Source organism: Argiope bruennichi, chromosome 3, assembly GCF_947563725.1.
Source record: "Argiope bruennichi chromosome 3, qqArgBrue1.1, whole genome shotgun sequence".
In the NCBI taxonomy this organism is placed as follows: Eukaryota; Metazoa; Arthropoda; class Arachnida; order Araneae; family Araneidae; genus Argiope; species Argiope bruennichi.
Genome location: NC_079153.1, coordinates 6,698,993 through 6,718,452, shown reverse-complemented (window position 1 = coordinate 6,718,452; position 19,460 = coordinate 6,698,993). Strand labels below are relative to the sequence as shown.

General features: G+C 26.9%; 2 protein-coding genes across 2 annotated transcripts in view; one reads left to right on the top strand and one right to left on the bottom strand.

The window, feature by feature from the left end:
• Positions 1 to 805: 805 nt before the first annotated feature.
• Positions 806 to 9,459, bottom strand: LOC129963086 (dimethylaniline monooxygenase [N-oxide-forming] 2-like). The gene is made up of 4 exons (XM_056077128.1): positions 9,364 to 9,459; positions 7,294 to 7,357; positions 4,051 to 4,693; positions 806 to 1,916 (listed from the first exon to the last, which is right to left on the bottom strand). The coding sequence occupies exons 3-4, from the start codon at positions 4,687 to 4,689 to the stop codon at positions 963 to 965; spliced, it is 1,593 nt and encodes a 530-aa protein (XP_055933103.1). The 5' UTR covers positions 4,690 to 4,693; positions 7,294 to 7,357; positions 9,364 to 9,459; the 3' UTR covers positions 806 to 962.
• Positions 7,829 to 19,460, top strand: part of LOC129963088 (flavin-containing monooxygenase 5-like) — a 115,026-nt gene continuing 103,394 nt past the window's right edge. Inside the window, exon 1 of the mRNA XM_056077131.1 lies at positions 7,829 to 7,910. The gene's annotated coding sequence lies outside the window, so the exon portion shown is untranslated. The remainder of the gene's footprint in view (positions 7,911 to 19,460) is intronic.

Below are 19,460 nucleotides of genomic sequence, written 5' to 3'. Positions count from 1 at the left end.
TTTCTGAATTGAATGTTTGTGAAACGCTGAAGGAAAAAGATTCAACGATTCAACATATTCAAAAAAATTTTAGTGGTGTAGAGCACTTATTATACATAAATAAACAGGTAAATATATACGCAAAAATCAATCATAAAAGATTTTATTTTCTATAAATTTGCAAATTTTAATTTTTTTTCTAATTATTATTGGAATTTGAAAAAATTATACGAATGATTACTAAAATAAATTGAAGTTCTTTATTTTCTTTTATATATTCACTATTGTTTTAATTTTTAAGCACTCTGATTTTATATCATTTCAATTGCCAAACTAATTTTAACAATCTGGATACTAACTTCTGAATCATTATGGTAGTAAGCAATTACACATTTACCAAACACAATAACAATTTCCGTATTAAAAAAAACACACACACATCTAAACAATAGCATCGGGTGTTTATGTAACAAAATTTATATTATATATGTTACAAAAAGATCAAGCATAGATTCTACACCTTTATTTCAGTATAAAAATATAACAACACAATTCATGACGAATACAATAATCTTCGCATATGAAATAAGTACCTTATTTCATATCAGCTAGTGGACATACAGAAAAATAAGAAATTCAATTTTTAAGAAACTTCTTTTGAGGCCTCTATAATTAGAAGTATTTAGACCATTTCGCAAATGATAGTTTTATCGAATTATATATATATATATATATATATATATATATATATATATATATATATATATATATATATATATATATATATATATATATATATATATATATATATATATATATATGTGTGTGTGTGTGTGTGTGTGTGTGTGTGTGTGTGTGTGTGTGTGTTGCGATGTCCGTTTCCTTATAATCAAAATAATAAAAAAAGTTTTTATTATTAGGATTTCAAATAATGGAACTTAAAAAATTTGAAAGATTTATCTTCCTTCAAAGATAAAGATGATTCAAAAAAAGATCATTCTCAGGATTTTCTTTATAAAAGTCACCAGCATATTTTCATGGGTTTCTTTTAAATTTCCCTTATTTAACGGGTATAAAACTCTATCCTCACTCGTCATAATAGCTTCTCTGGCACCATCCCAAGCATGAGGGCCTTGGAGTCTGTACTGATACGAGAGGGTGGGTCCGAATACTAATTTGAAAAACAGCTTTGGATCTGTGAAAAACATTTTAACAAAATTGGGTTTTGCTCCAAACTCTGAGGCTATATCATCACAATAGGGAAGGAAATCAACTCTCAGTGACATTTTCTCACTTGGCAAATATCTCTTCACATTATACGCTTGTCTGTCTATGACGTCCTTGAGCATTTCCTCTTTGGATGGCAATTTGCAGTTGCCCGCCAGCACCTGAGTTGCCCAACGGCATTGCAACTCTCCAAGAGGGAAACCTGGCCCATAGGGAAGAATAAACCCGATCAGTACCAGCGTTCCATGCTCTAGTTGAGTTGGAAACATGCATTTGTAAAGATTAATCCTGCCTTCTTCCTTAACTATAACATCGTCTTCCAAAAACGGAAATTTCCATGTATATCCAGTAGCCATGATAACAGCATCCGCCTTGGTGACTTCATCATCTCCTTCAAAAATGACACCATCTTCCGTGAAGCGCTCGATGTCACGCTCCTGCTTCACCAAACCGGAAAGTAATTTTGATGCTAGATGGTCATTAATAACGGGATCTTTGGATAATAGGTGGTGCTTGGGTTGGACAGTGTATAATCTTTGGTTGAATTGAGGATCCATGAATAAGCATTCTAAAAGCCAACTAATAAAAGATGCAGGAAATATGTCAAAAAGAGAAAAAATGTATCTTCTTGCTAATGTATAATCGTAAGGATATCCATGAGGTCCAACGCGCTGAAAGACATGAGCTCCAGAACGAGTACTAACGTATACCTGAAAGCATAATTCATATAAGGTTTTAAGCATTAAGCGAAAACTGAGTGTTTTTAAATGCATTATTTTGATGCGAAGCAGCATATTTAAATTCTAAATCTAATAACATATAAGTATATTAAATTTAAGATTTCAATACAAATTTGAATTAATACTTAAATTTCTTTGGTTAAAATTCTTTATGTACTGTTATAAGATGTCATTTATTTTTTTAGAATTTTTCTCTAAATATTTAAATATATAAATCTATTTTTCTGGAAATTATACATCCAATAAAAAGAAATAATTTTATTTTATTGCTTCATGCTTATCATTATCTCATCCATCTATCGGATTTGAACCAGATATTAAAAACAAAGAACACGTATAAACCAAAATATTTACAAATATAGAGCAATGGAAAATAATTAACAATTTGAAAATATTAAGTACCTTTTTAAGGGGGAATGCATTCTTTTTATATAAACTAAATTTATACTTTACATCTAAAGTTATTAATTTATCTTATTGCTTCAGAAATTACGATATGAGCATACAAACAATATATACGGTGCATATATAACTACAGTTGTACCCTATTCATATAAACAAGGTACCCACTCACCACCCCCCGGCAAAAAAAATGCAAAACGCATTTATTTCCATAGCTACTATAATTAGACACATAGATCCAATAGCATTCATCAACTAAAATACCTAAATGTATGAAAATGCTTTGGGTTTTCTAGAATCGGATAGTATAAAGAAAAAAATAAGCTCCTATAGCGAATAATTGTAAGTGAATGAAATGTTTTTTTACACTCATCTAAAAGAATAAAAATATTCTAACTATGAAATTTGTCGGTATATTAGAAAATGAATTTTATGGCTTAAACTCTTTTTTTTTATACTTCCGACTGATGTTTGAGTAATTCTTTTGTTGTATTACGATTGGACACAGTAACATACGACTATATACAATCTCATTATGATTAGGTACAGCAAATCTCATCAGAATATCTAAACATTTTATGCAACTAAAATATCTCAAAAATACTGAGTGTTCATTTTCTTAAACATCTTTTTATTTTATAGAATACGAATCATAAAAAAAGCATGTAATTGTTAAAAAAAATCAAATTTGAGATTTTGATTAAACTCCACATTTTCGATTTACTTGAGTCCCAAAAATACATTATTGGCATTATATCTGTCTATCTGTCAGACCATTTGTCCGTTTCTGATAAAGATAACTCAAAAGTGTTCTGAATTTGATTGATGAAATTTCATATATGATCTTTCAACCAATTTTGTAAAATTTATTCAAAATTGGAGAGAAATTCATTCTGAGGAAGTCTATCTGTCTGGCTGTTTGATTACAATTTAACAAAGCAACTATAAAACGAAAAGAGTTAAAGGAATAAAATATAATGCACATATTTAGGACGAGCATAAATAACGACTTATATAAGCAAAATTAGGTTCATGGATTTACCATTTTAAGTGTAGATTTTAAGATTTAAATTTGGAGTCAAATCATCCGCCCAGGGATTGATTTTCTATCTATTTGTACTTTCAGAAATATGTAAAAGCGATTACTCAAAACCGTAATGACTTAAATATAGGAAATTTGGTATGTGATTTTCTGACTACAGCCTTGTTTCATATTTTGGTTTCAACCGGTTGGAAACCGCACGTTTAAAATGCAAATTCCTTTCTCGGGTATATAATTTTACCAGAATGAATGAGCAAAACATCAATGTTCACACGATAGATGCTAAATTAAATAAAAATGCTAAATTTAAAAAAAAAACCCACTCTTTTGTAACTATTTTTTGGGAATGCCATGCGATTTATTCTGGCTGTAAAGCAACTCCTTTTAGATATTTTCAAAACAAATTATTGATTTTGTTAACACATGAAACTAACCTGACATAATGGTACAAAAACATATTTTTTAATCTCTATTCTAACATTTTGTTCTTTAATCTTTGTAATGAATTTTATTAACAATGTAAAGCCATTGTTCCTGTATGATTCCTTCTAACTTTATTTACGAACATTATTAAGTAAGAAAAAGGAAAATTAAAAATTATTTTAGATATTATAGCAATGTTTGAGCGCGAAAGAAATGTAAAATTTCAGGAATACTTACTTGTTTTGCAACATTACTTGTCTCCACGGCTGCATCCAATCCTGAGCAACCCATGCCTACAACAACCACCGTTTTGTCTCGATATGACTCAACTCCTTTCAGGCTGTGTGTATGCAAGATTTTTCCTTTGAATAAATCCTGACCAGGATATGATGGCATGTTTGGTCTGTTTACATGCCCTACACAAACCATTACGCCATCGTAAGTATCAGTGGTTTCTTCACTTGATTCTGTATTCTTTACAGTAACGACCCATCTACCTGTTTCTTCGTAATCAGGTGCTTTTTTCACACTTATCACTTCCATGTTGCACTGAACATGCTTCAGAACATCATTGGACTTGAAATAATTTATTGCATAATCATAGAGCTCTGAGTGTCTCATGAAATTGTTGTTCTCTTTTGGAGGTGGATATGTGCTCAGAGCGCCCATTTCTTTGCTGTGGTTGATAATAGTAGTGGGCATGATGGAAGGAACTCCAATTTCAACTTCTTCCCTGTAATACCACGTTCCTCCTGGATTGGATGTTTTCTCGAAGCACACTGGTTCAAAACCACCTTCTTCTTTTAAGCAAGTAACTGAACACATCCCAGCGAAACCACCTCCCACCACTGCTATTTTCTTGACCGATTTCGCCATTGATCTAAAAAAATATGACATGATTTAAAATATTTTCCTAATATCAACATTATCTCTTATTTCCTTTTTTTCAAAAAAAAAATGTTATCAGCATAAAGGTAATGCAGAGATATCTATAATATTTATTAATCTTTTTCTTACAAAAGGTATAGAAAGTTTCTTCATGAAATGAACCATTTGTCTTGTTAGCAATGAAGAATTAACCTATGTTATGATTAAATGCTTTTATTAGAAACTAATATGAAAATGGAAGCATGTCTCTTGCTACAAGATAAAAAAAATGCTTTAATGCATCATTCAGAGATTGGTTGTTGTAAAATCTGAAGCAATTTCTCGCAAAGTGTGATTTTTCATTTACGGACTAAAATTGTATAAACTTTTAATGATGCTTGTTTTATTTTTTAAAGCCATGGGGATGTTTTTCTATATGCAAAAAATATTAATATTAGCAAGAATTTCTAAAAAAATTATTAATAAGTATTATGAAAAATATTTGAATTTGCTAAACAGTTCATTGTATATTGCTCAAGAATTTCAAAAAGAGTTTAGACATTTTAGTCATATGAATTATTTAGACCATTTAAAAATTTCCAGTTTGTTTTATCTACCTTCTTTAAAATTAATCTATGAATATTTAAAGTAAACTTTGTTGCGAAAATATGACGGAAATATCAAATGAAAGCATTAGAGAATAATAAATAAACATTCAAATGAATACAATTGCTTTAAAAAGGAAACGTTGTTTAGTTTAGTAGATGGTCAAACCTTATCAAGAACATAAATAACTTCACACTATAAAGGAAACAGATGATTATTATTTTCACATGATATAATTGCTTTATAAGAACTGCCTTATAAAAAAATACGATATGATAACTAGTATGTAACAGTTTTGATCATATTATGCTACGAGTAAAAATAAATTTATTTTATGATAATGAATGTATAAAATAGTATGCGTCATTATATGATAATGAATATTAATATATACATTCAAGTTGTGCGAACAACATTTTCCTCATAGCAGTACAATTACTCTAAAAATGGAATTAATTCCTGCTTGTGCACTGGTACTTATTGAACCACAACATTTTATCTTTAAGAATGAAGTAATAATTCCCTCCCCCCAATTAGTAAGGATATATTTTTATTCTCCTATTCTTTTGCATGTGTTTTACAAATATTCAGAATAATTCAGAAAAATAAAAAATAAACAACTGACGGGTAATGGTGAGAAGCTACAAAATTGCTTTGCCAAGAATTTTAGAAAAGAAGGGAGAGATTGACTTTTTAAGAAGCTCTTTTTTTGCGATTTCTAAATGTTCATAATTTAAAGATGAATATTAAAGTAATTTCATAAATTTGCCAAATCTTACAACTTTACTATTAGTTAACAGATTGAGATCATAATTTTTGCAACAGCTTATTTTTAGGCAGTTTTATTTCTTCTTAAGTATAAAAAATTATGAAATTTTTTGAAAAATAAAAAATGAATGTATTAAATTTAATATAAATAAATGAAATGCAATATTATTTTATAAGGAAAATTAGATTAATGTAAAATATATTCTATTAAATACATGTGTTGATTTAAAAGTGTTTTATACATACCATTTCAATTATTTCTGACATTTTTAAGATGCAGTAAAAAGACTTAATTCATTTTTTGATAATAAAATTTTGTTATTCTTCATTAATTGAAATACTACAATACAGTGACAATTTTTAAAGGAATATGAATAACTGTACTGATTTTTACTAAAATCATTAATTCATTAATGAAATTCAACATTGCAAAAAAGAAAAATGCAAAAAACTCTCAAACGCAAATGTCTCTCTTAAAAAACAAATTATGAAAATTTCATTTTCATAAAATAATAAAAAAATATGTATAAATTGTATATAGTATAGTATTGTATAGTAAATGTATATATTGAAAATATGTATAATGAACTAATTATACATAATAAGTAATAATAAGTAGTATATACATAATAATTAATTTTATAAAATAAAAATATATTTTATAAAATTAAAATATATATATAACATTTATAAAAATATATTTATATATAATAAATATGAAATTTATATTTATATATAATATTATCACATAAAAGTAAATCTATTATTATAAAAATTATATATAAGCATTTAGATTCAAAGCATTAAATATGTATAATTAGACAAACAAAATATTTTTCATTCATTAAGAGCGGACGCAAAAATTCAGGAGAAGCTGAATTTATTTGAATAATAAGTGAATTTCTGCACTAACAAGTACTCGGCATTCATTTTATGAAACTGAAATTCATAGATATTCGCAGGGTCTTCATTATTTTGATTGGAATCATTTAAGTAAATTTTTACTTAAAATCTGCTCAAGATTAATTTTTTTTTTCTTTTACGTTCATTTTCTTAATAATACATAATTTGTTTTGGCAAGGACTCTTGCAGTAAAAAGGTGAATGGATATAAATATGCACAAATTAAGAACGCATTTCCGAATATTCTGCCTTAACAAAATGATATCTTTCATTTCTCAGAATTTACAATGTTAATTTGGATAAATTGTTTAGCAAAAATAAAAATGAAAATACTTACCGTTTTCAATAATGTTTCAAATTCTATTGGTAGTATATCTGTTGCTTAATAAGTTAGTTGAAACCTGAAAAATTGAGATATGAAACTTAACAATGCATCTTATCAGACTGATATCTTAATAACCTTTGATAAGATATTTTCGTAATATTTTGGAAACGATACAATGAAATAATGAAATAATGATATACAATGAAATAATGATAATTTATGCAATGAAATAATGATAATTTATACAATGAAATAATGATAATTTATACAATGAAATAATGATAATTTATGCAATGAAATAATGATAATTTATACAATGAAATAATGATAATTTATACAATGAAATAATGATATTTTATATAACGCCTTTAAAGCCCTTACATATATGTATTCAAGATCAAAAGTTTCATTTTTTTAAATATTTTATCTTCAAAAGTAACAAATTATCCATTGATTAAAATTTAAAATAATTTATGTTTATTTTTTCATGAATAAAAGTAAATCTTTGATTGTGTTTTGAGTGTTTGTTGTTCCTGATACTTTCCGACTTGAAAATGAAACGTCAAACTAGAATTATAGCACGTATAGTCTTTGGAAGAAGCATATGAAGAATTTGGATCGGCTATACGGTAATATTTTAATTTTAAAATCTGTTTATTAAACTTTAAGCGAAATTTCAGAATCCTACAGAAATTATATTTATACCTTTGGAAGTTAAAATTACCACATCCAGAAATATTGGTTTGTTAATTTTGTTGAAATGTGATGCCTCTCCTCTAAATTGAAACTTTTTATAAGGTATTCCCAAATTGAATTAAATACAATTCTTTTCTTACTGTAATAAAGTTATAATTGTTTTCATTAATAAAATATTTTAGTTGCATTTCATTATCAAAATATTTAACATAAATATTTAAGGTGTTCATTTTTCATTGATGAAACGAAATTTTGTTCCATATGTGGTGAAAACTACTGCTTAAAATTATTTTTTTACTTTTTCTAGTTAGTTTTGAACTAATTGCTGTTCAGTTTTAATTTCAGAAGCAAGCAAAGAAGAAACATTATTGACTTTTTGGAATAAATGAATATTCTTCGTTTTTAATATAATTTTATATATAATCACATAGTTATCTTTAACTTTTCCTTTAACATTTTAGTGCAATCTAATTTTTAATTAATTCAATAAACATGATTTATCTTAGATAAATATATTTTAATTAAAATTTAATATTGCACACGAAACTTTAATGCAGAATAACTCACATTTTTTTCGGAAATTTTTAAGGGGAAATTTCGTTTAGCAAAATTTTTACTGAGTTAGTTGAATATTTACGATATCTCAAATCTATAACTAAAGAAGTATTAGTCCATAACCGTGATACTACAATTTTTGATTTCTTAAGTAGCAAGCTCAAATGTACACTACAGTCTAAAATTTAAAAATACCTTGCTAATGAAACTATTAAAATTGAAGAATACTATACATAACAATTTAAATGAAATTTATTACGATCAATCTTTCCGATGGATGAATTAATATTATTCATATTTTAAAATAACATGAAATAATAAGGGCAAAAAAAATTGCAAGAAAATAGCCAGTCACATATGGAGAATGTGATAAAATCCGTCGAATTTTCTAAATAAATTGACGTACTAAAACAACTATGTTCACTTTAGAATAGGTTTGGCCAAAAAATAAATAATAACAACATTAAGCTTTCCTTTGAAGCAAACTAAGGCTGTTAAAAATTTAATTAAAAAAAAAATATTATTTAGCCACACGTGGCCTAAGCACATAGCATGAGCGAGGGGCATAAATTCTGGGAAGGAGATCGTGGGTTTCATCTTTAGGTTTTATTCTTCATCAACATTAGTGAAAAATAGAATTCTGTACGTTATAGCAATAAACTACATATGGAGGTTATTTAAATTGCAACAAATTTATCTTATATTAATTCAAATTCTACTAATTCTGAGATCTACAGGTATGTGCCAATTTCCCTTGTAAACACTTTGAGAAAATAACTTATTGGAGATAGGAGATATAAACAAACATAGAAAATAAAAACAAGCTTTTACCTTAAATGTTACAGGACACTTTTTCCGGATTTCACACACTTTTCATTTATTGCAAATCCTTGAATGATAGTCTTGATTATATACGAACGTGACTAGACCGTACCAAGATATTACAGAAAAAAATTATTACTATTACAAACTATTTATTAAATAAAGACAATTCATTGCAAAACAATCAATATAAACAAATAAGGTATAGATAAGGCTAGACAATAAGTCTAGACAGAAACCCTTTAGCAATTATTTATTTTCCGAGTAATTTAAACATTTCCCACACTTGTCTTTGCTCTAGAATAAATAATAATAAAAAAAACAGAACGTCTTGCAGGAAAGCCGAGAAGAAATATTGTGACATCCTTCTGAGTGGTTCTTACTTCAATTTTCTCACGTGCAACAAATTGAGGTGGCACAAGAGAAATGGCTGCTTACAACGGAAAGCATCCAGACTCTTGTTTGTGACATGTTTTCGCGCAAATGCTCCCCATTCTGACATTCCTTTACCAGGTTCAAGGTCTTATCATTAATGGGACTTGAACTTTTTTAGGGAATGGATATGAAAACAGAGAGCTTATGCTTTTAGTAAAACAATGATAAGATGTTGTTTTTGTTACATATCAGGATCTATTATCTGCTTGCATAGGGCAGCTATTTCTTGTCCTGTTTGTATAGAATACGATTCGGATAGACGTTTTGCATCTTGATATATGTTCTAGAAGAAATTTGCTTTACACTATCCCTAGAATATGTTATTTGTCGTTATCGAATTAATTATATCAGAAATTAAGTACATTCATATTCCGTTGCGTAAAAGGTCTACTTAGTTGCAATTTTTCTTATCTAATATTAATAAGAGAAATCACCTTCTAAGTAATTTTTCTAGTTAATACTTATATTTTTTATATTAGAATCAGTAAGAAAAATGGATTTATTATAGAATTTTATAATAAGATTCATAAGTTTCACAAAATGTATCTATTATATTTAAAATAAAACTTCGAATTACATTTTTCTTAGAGGTTTTTGATGAGAGCTATTTAATTGAAGTAAAAGGTACTATAAAAATTTACAACGTATATTTTTATAATGTCATTACTAATTTCATGAAGTTATTAGCAATGACTACTTTTTATCTTTCAATAATGATAATAATTAGTCTAGTTTATAACTTTATTTTTACTTCAGAACTTTAATGGAATAATAGTTTCTAATGATTAGCATTGCATACACTGTAATGTCTTGAGAAAGAAAGTTTTCATAGTTTTAAAAACACACAAGACATTTATTCACAGACATAGACACAATTAAAATTAAACATAAATTAAAAACAAGTTTAACATTTTAAAATCTCTGGGGTTTTCAAAAAACTAATTTAAAATCGCTAAATATTAAGAGTTCAGGATTAGGCCATCACACTGAGCAAAAACCAATCTTTTCTCTCGCCTCATCCTTTCTTTTTATATCATCGAAGCCCAGCTAACTTCAGTTGAAGTTCCAATAAGGTTGAAGAGGTTCGAACAAATTCGGCTCCAGAGCGACTTGATTTCAATTGAGCGGAGGGCGGTACAACACTGTTCTTGCTTAAACTTTGGGACCGAATCCAAAACTAAATTGATTAAGTATATTTTAGATAATAAAACATGGACAACCCCTCATTCATTTTTATAGTTCTTTTATTAATGAAGCAGAAAATCAGGAAGGAATTTAATTTCAGTAGTCTTCATAATTCAATTGATAGAGCATTAGGACTGTTATTCAGCTGGTCTGTGATTTGAATCCCTATTTTAGTAGTTCAATGCAAAAATTGCCATTTCATTTCAAAATGTTCATTTATGGAGTGTTCTAGGCATTTTTTGATGTTTCTCTAAAACTCTATAAAATTATTCCAGAAAATTGCTGAAATTTTGAGTAACACAATTGTTGATAAACTTTCTGTTTCTGATGTTACGGGTTACATCGAATCAATAAATTTGCTTTTTTTTGCTAGATAGTTCTATTATTCCTTTTATGTTTATGTCAATATTATCACTAAACGACAAATAATTATTTCAGTATAATTCTTGTTATTTTAAGTAAATGATGAATTTTTTTAAAAGAAATTTAGATTCGAAGTGCAGTTAAAATCAAGTTCAGAAGCTTATGAAATAAAATGAATTCCGAATTCATTTGTTGGTCGCAAATGAATTCGCAATTCACTAGTTGGTCGCAAATGGGAAATTTTTTAAGGTATCTGTCTACGTTTAAAAGGCAGATTTTGGTCAAAATTCATAATTTTTTTATTGTTTTATTTTAAATATGTATTTGTTTTGATTCTACGATAAATAGAAACCTAGAGATGTGACTTTTTTATAAACCACTATAGCTGATAATGAAACCGAAAGTACCAACGGAAGTTGAATGTTTTTCAGCATTTTATCAAATAAATACATATTTCTCTGAATTATAATCTATTTTATAATATGTTTCATCAGCAAGCACGCGTATTAGAATACGTTTTGAGTCATTTTTATGTTGAAAGGATTGACAGTTATATCTGCTTTCGTTTATGTTTACAAGGAATTTTTAGTACAAGATAAATGAAAACTTTAGATGAATTTTTTGAAAAACTTGAATTTCGTAAAAATTTCATACGCAAAACATTTTAAAAACTTATTAATATTTTGCCTTGAAAGTTTCTTTATATGTTACCTTAAGTATTTCAAAGACAATGAATTAGGGATATAACTTTGAAGTGAATAGGTTTTGTTTTAGATCTGCCTAATGTAGTTTTCAACAACGCATTTTGTGAAATTTTTAACAGAAATACTTGATTAGCTATAATATTTTTGAAATTGCATATATTTCAAAGAATCTAGTTCATTCATTCCCTTCACCACAGCTGTAAGTATGTAGTGTATAAATATAATTGGAATATCTACAATAGATTCTTTTTTGTTGAGTGTTTTGCTCATTGTTGCAATATTCACTATTTTTTTCCCTGACTTGTCACATTTTACAGAATCTTAAAAAGCAAAGAATTTCCTGATCAATATTTTTAATTATTTACAATCCCATTGAATCAGAAAAGGAACTTAAATAGCTCATAAGCGGGATTTTTGAAAAATTTGTCTTCGTAGGAAAACAGATACCTTAAGTTCAAGAATAAAGAAAATACACAAGGAAGAGGCGTATGTAAGTAAATAAACGTTGTCTGCAACTAAATCGGGCAAACGAGGAAAATCTAAATGGAAATTTTTTGGGGAATACATAGGGTTTGTAATACTATGCATTCCCCAGACAACATGAGTGATGTTAAATAATGATACTATTAGTATTATTATACCAAGAATAGGGTGCAGTGCAGTCATCCAATTCATGTGCTGAGTGGAAAAGAGACTCTCCTTACAATATGGATATAGTGTTGTTACATCACAGAAGCAGTATCAATTAAATATTGATTATCTGGCTATCTCTTTGCAACGTTACACGCAATGAGTGACCCAGTAGGTGACCCAGCTCTTTACCTTCTTTTCTCAGAGAATATGTAGAAAAAAAGGTCGGTGAATAACATTTTTATTCACTTTGTGGTCTTGTTGGTCTAATCCTAAAAATTAATTAGTGATAACTTTGGCTTACTTTCACAATAAAAAAGATGTATATGTAATTGAAAAATAATTTTGTTCATTTATTGAATTAATTTCTTCTAGATTTTAGGGCACAATGCGAAATTATACGTTTCTTGTCATAATTTGTTTGAAAATTAAAATATTATCAGATATATATTATTCTATAAAAAATTATCAGATATATATCACATCATGTTACATTATAAGGTAGTTGAACTTAAGCCTTTCTTTATCTTCTTGTAGATCACATGTGTTTATTGATTAAAATAAAAAACATTTCCTATCTATAATGCTATCATTTTATCAGTCAGAATTTTCAAGTGATTTATATTATCCAACAAATTGAATCTCAAGTTATGGAAGATAACGCCTTTATGTTTTTCAGTGTTATCATGTTTTCGCAAAATATTTATAATTTCAAACTTTAAATGATCTTTAAAAAAATGTTTGCGGAAGTGGAGCAGTTTTTTAGCAGTAGCAAAGTTTAAAATATCCTAGTTATCTAATCCTTCTTTGAATGCTTTTATGAGGGCATATGACTTCCTGCTTTTGTAATCGAACTTCCAATAAATATATGTCATACTGCAGTTCCTTTTTCCAAAGCACGATATCAGGAATCTTCACTTGTGTAAACAAAAATTTAAAAAGAAATGTCGATGGGTTACTTTAAAGAACCATTCTTTTACAAATAATAAACAAGAATTTTTTATTTCATTTAACGACCCGCATTCATTTATATTAGTAGAATGAGTCGATATTTTTAATATAATAAAATAATCAGAAAAATTAATAGTAAAATCATGTTTGCTTCAAGGGAAAAAGAATTGTATATATATATCCATTACTAATGCCTATTATTTAATTCATTTATCACTAAACGAAAAGCTTCCATTAATAAAACTCGAAAGTTTGAATGATTTCAATAGATTCAATTTGCTCAATATTAAAAATTAGTGTACTTTAAAGCTCATAGTAAGATTTTTTTTTTAAAAAAATGAAACATTTATAGAGCAAATCTTCAAATTTCTTCCATTGTCTCTTTTATTGATGCATTTGATGGAGTCTTAATGTGCATGTACTGATTAGAGAATTTTCCATTTATTCAAAAGAGAGACAGAGAAATACTGTGGTTAAAACGGGATGTGTCATTGGTTTTCTGAATTTCAAATATATCACATATTAAGACTCATTTCCTTGATCCTTTCTCTTATGAAACGAAATTAGCTGACATGAAAAGTGCATTAAAGTGTATTAAAAAAATCTTAAATAGTGATGTGTAATATTATTTTCAAATCTATTTGCTTTTAATAATAAATTGGGAGTCTTGGTCTTAATTAAAGACGAATCGCGTCCCTTTAGTGAGGCAAATTTAATGGAATTTCCGAGAGGAAAGATTTGTGAAAACTTTCATTCTTTTCATAGAGATGATTTAATTTTATTGAATAAGAAAAAAAATCTTTAAAAGCAACAAGAAAACATTGCTATTTCAGCTTGAAATTATAATTGATGAATTAATGAGTAAAATGGGAATGAATATCATTCTTATAATAATAGTTTGAATATGCAACAATAATAGAACAATATGCAGTTAATATATCTATAAATATATATGAATATCTTTAAAGAAAACAATGGTGTAAAAATATCAATATATTGTGTAAATGTAACCACTAATTCTATATTCACCAAAGGATTTCATATATAAAACTAACAGTCAAAAGAAACCTATCTCTCTCTCTATATAGAGATATATGTACTGAAAACATTTTAAATCGAAAAAAAAAATATTTTTCAAATATTGATTTTAGATTTTTTTCAGTAATGTTATTTCTTATTTCATTTCCCTTAAATGTTATTTTCTTATTTCATTTCACAAAGTAAATCTTTTCAGTTTATTTCCTGTTATTTTTATTAGATTTGAAAATATATTCATGTTTTTTCCCAATGGATTTATTTTATTGAAAAATGGCCATAACTTAAAAGTACGCATTATACATTTTTACACTTTAAATATTATCAGGCCTTAATTTTTTTTTTTTTTTTTTTTTTTTTTTTACTAGTCGACTATTTCTTCTCAAGAAAATTTTATATATTTCTATAGATACGATTATGAAATTTTAAGATAAAAACATAAAATTCTGATTTTTCCTTTTACAAATTTTGTATATAAAACGGAAGAATATTAATATTTGCATAGTGTAAAGAATAATCTTCTGAAATAAGAAGAAATGAGAGATATGTCATTTATAAGAAATATTATTTAAGATATTAGAGTTATTAAATTAAATGAAATATGTTAACCTCAGCAAAATGAACGTTTCATTGTAATATATACTTTATATAGCACATGAAAGCAAAAGTTCCTTGAAAACAAGCGTTAATTTCCAAAATTTTCGAAGATATTTAACAAGAATTACTTGAACATCCCCAACGCTTTATATTAGGATATGAAATAAATTCAAAAATTAATGTCCAAAAATTATACATAATTAATTTGTAAGACACATAAAATTAATTAATTATTTTTATCACTTTAAGTGATGAGGATTTTTCTCTACGGTAAAGTAATCGCAAAATTATAATCATTAAAATAACAAGTAAGGATTTTTGAAAAGAATATTGAAAAAAAAAACGCTTAAAAACATTTAGTATGTAGTAGGTTATTCTTTGAAAATGCATAGCCATTTTTAGGATCCATTTGTCTTTGATAATATATAGTATTTTCTTCGAAATTATTTACTCATTTCTTGAACGAAAAATATAAATGATATTATATCATAACAGGAGAGATGAAATAGTGCTTTCCATAGAACGTGTAATATTTGCTTAGCTGTTTTTTTGGTAAATTCGCATTCATCAAAAAAGAATTTCATTGATAAACATTTTCCTAGCAATCGACTAACCATAGTTATCAGATTAAATGTCTTTTTTATAATGGGACTGTTTTCCCATTCTTTTTACCTCAAATTAGCTATTTTAAACATTCAGAGATATTTTGCTTCTACATACAATTTACACATAGCGTTACATATTGGATATCATTTTTTTTAATTTATGATATTTTAGTCCAGTTTTGCAGGGTATTCACTGTCATTGTAGAGTAATAGAAAATTTCTTAGCATAATACAATTAGAGTTTACTTAAAATTAATTAATTTAAGTAGTGAATTGTTTTTATATTGCTTGAGTACGAAAAAATATATAATTCCGAAACAATTTCGAAATCTAATTTTTATAGTTGTTGAGAAATCTCTAAGAGAAATAGATTTTACATTATAATCTCTAAATGGTGCAGAAAAAAGAGCCATAAAATTTAAAGAATTTAAAGTCATTAATTGTTGAAGATGGATGTCCAAATTAAAATAATCTTTTTATTTTTTGGCCAAATAACTGAAGATGTAAAATTTTCTTTGAAGCGCTTCGGTACTTTCTAAAATTCTAAAATAAATAATCGAAAGAAATCCAACATTCTAATAAAATATTATTCTAATAGTTAATTTAATGTATCCTTTATTTGCGACTAAGTTTGATTCATTTAAGGAGGAACATTGAATTTATTCCTAGACAAAGGAAATTCAAAGTTTTTAAAAATAAGGAGCGTTAAACTAATAGCAAAACTGTTTTTCCAAAAGTAACTCATATGACTATGTACAAATCTAGTTTTAAAATTTTTTCCAGCATTTCACTGACTCAAACAACATAAAATAATATTTCACCTCATTTAAATATTTTTCTAACAGGAGGAACTTGCATATTTCTAATATTTCGAAATTAACTTATTGTCTTCGATTTGAGTGGACATATTGCGTAATTATGTAAAACATACTATAATAATATTTATCACTGTATTGTAACTGTGCATCGATTGTTAAAATTTACCATGCTCTTATATTCTATATCAAAATGTGTTTAGCTATATAAAAATTCTATATAGTGATATTTTAATGATAAAACAAAATAAAGAATTACAAGCTGAAATGTACTAAATAACAATTAAATATTTTCATGTCAATCTTATTGATATAGAAAATAAATATACCAAAAATATATATCGAAATATATGAAGTTATCTGTATAATATTTCATGTTCTTCCATCATTTTTCGAAATCAATTTTTTAATATAAAATCTGTCAAATTATACAAAGGAAAGATTTCTGAAAAGACAAATAAAAATGGATGGTATAGAGTGGTAGTTAGGCGTAATGGAAAATGTATCGATTTGATTTGCAATGAGGCTAATGAAACATAATGAGTAAGGGGAAAAAAGCATAAACAAAGAAATAATTAATGGCAAATAATAACTTCAATTAGCCACTCACATTTCCCAGGAATGAAAAATATGTTACCATTTGTACCCACTTATCAGAATCAAACCATTTGAGAATCCCGTTATGAAAATATCAGTAAAAAGATCCTTCTACTAATTATCTATACTTATCATTTTATTCGAATTAAATTGTACCTTTGACTACTAACAAAAAAAAAAGCATTCGTTTCTAAATCTTTTAAGAAAGCTCGATTGATTTCATTAGTTATTATCTCACCCGGTATTAAAAATTGAAATTATTTCTACTTTATATTAAAGCTCGAAAAAAAAGAAAGAATCCAGATAGAAGAAAGGGAATAACAATTTCCATTATCCATTTTGCGGTTTCACATTAATGATAATTATTGATTCAAAAATTTTCCATTTGTAAGAGGAAGAGATAGAAGAGAAGACAGCTAAGTAATGGTAATTAGACGGAGAAATATGACAGGTTCTTAAATGTAAATCTTGTGTAATTCAAAACTCGTTTGTTTTCACCTTATCTCTTTCAAAGAGATTAAGGGATGTAAAAAACGCTTCAGCAAATTTAGAAAGTGGCAGTGCATTCTATGGTTAATTTACTCGCAGACTGAGCTGTTTTAAAACTATCTGTTTTCAAGGGATTAAATGACTATATTAAAAACAATGCATCTCGTTCCTTTATTGACGTTGATTTAATAGATTTTCTGGCTGGAAATAATTATGAAATATTTTATCTTTGCCAGACAGTGTTTCCTATTTATCAATAAAATGAATTCTTCACAAGGAATGAAAAATGTTAATATTATAATCCACATTTATTACTTATTTATTGAAACAAAAATAATACATATTTGAGGATAGACAATATAACAATCTAAACTTTTAACTTGTCTAGACTTGATATATAACAATCTAAAAATGAATCGATAGTTTAGCATTTCTTTTGTTATGCTATTTATGCTGTTTATACTCTGAATTTTATTGATAAAATATATTTATTTAATGTATTATGAAGCGTATAAACGCCAAAATAAAAAAAAATATGAACTCTTCCAAAATTCCGATTTTTTCAATATCTATCTTTATAAAGAATACAATACCTTTCAATCATATTCCTTATTTCCATTATAGGTTATTTGTACGGGATATATGCGTAAACTTTCTCCTGGATATATGCGGAAACTTTGTACGGGATATATGCTTAAACATAGGAGAAAAATAATTTATTTAAGAGTAAGGTGAGGCATTTGAATCAAAGTGAAAAGTAATTTTCCCTAATGTGTTTTCTTAGTCATGAAGGCTGGAGTAAATGAATGTATAAGAAGTCGTGGACTCGATCCTTGAGTGAGATGAGATAAACAAAAGACATATATTCTACATTTGTTTTCACTTTTAAGCATTAATATATTCACTATATAGCATAGTCACTGCTATGAAAAACGACAAAACTCTGAAATCTATGAATATCGTGATGAAATTAGAAACATTTTGCGGGCATGTTTCTGGGGAATTTGCTTCTGATTTCTTGTATTAAGCTTTTTTTTCTATTCTGCAAACTCAGAATGAATTAAAATAACTTGAATACATTTTAATGGAAAGTAAGGCATAAGAAAACGAATATTTTATACATAGAAACAAATAGCAGCAAATGCAGCTCCGCGAGAAAAAAAAAAAAAAAAAAAGGAATTCAAAAGAGGTCAATAAAATACTAAGATGTTGCTTGTCAACAGATAAATTTCAGGTAGATTTTTCACCCACATATTTTAAAGGGATCAGAACCTAAGTGAAATTTGTTGATAACTCCTCGTGATAAAAATCGTCCTCACAGTCGAAAGTTGGTAGTAATTAGACACATGCCACTTACTCTCAAGTCTGCCCCAGACTGAGATTAATTGGTGAAGTAATTGAAAATAGTTAATTCACATGAATTTTGTAAATTATTTCGATTTTTATTGTCAATATTAATTCATTTTTTAAAGTTTTGAATAATATTTTAAATCAATACACAATCAATAATATTTTAGAGCATTAAAATGCAGACGTTTTCGTTTTATAGAAAAAAGTTAATTCATATTATTTTCTAATTTTCCAAAGGAATATTTATAGGTAACATCAAGTGCAGTAAAAAGCCTAAGAAGAATAAAGTGCAGAAAAATTTGCAGCGAAAAATCTGTAAATTGTTTTAAGTCAATGGGACGAGACTAAAA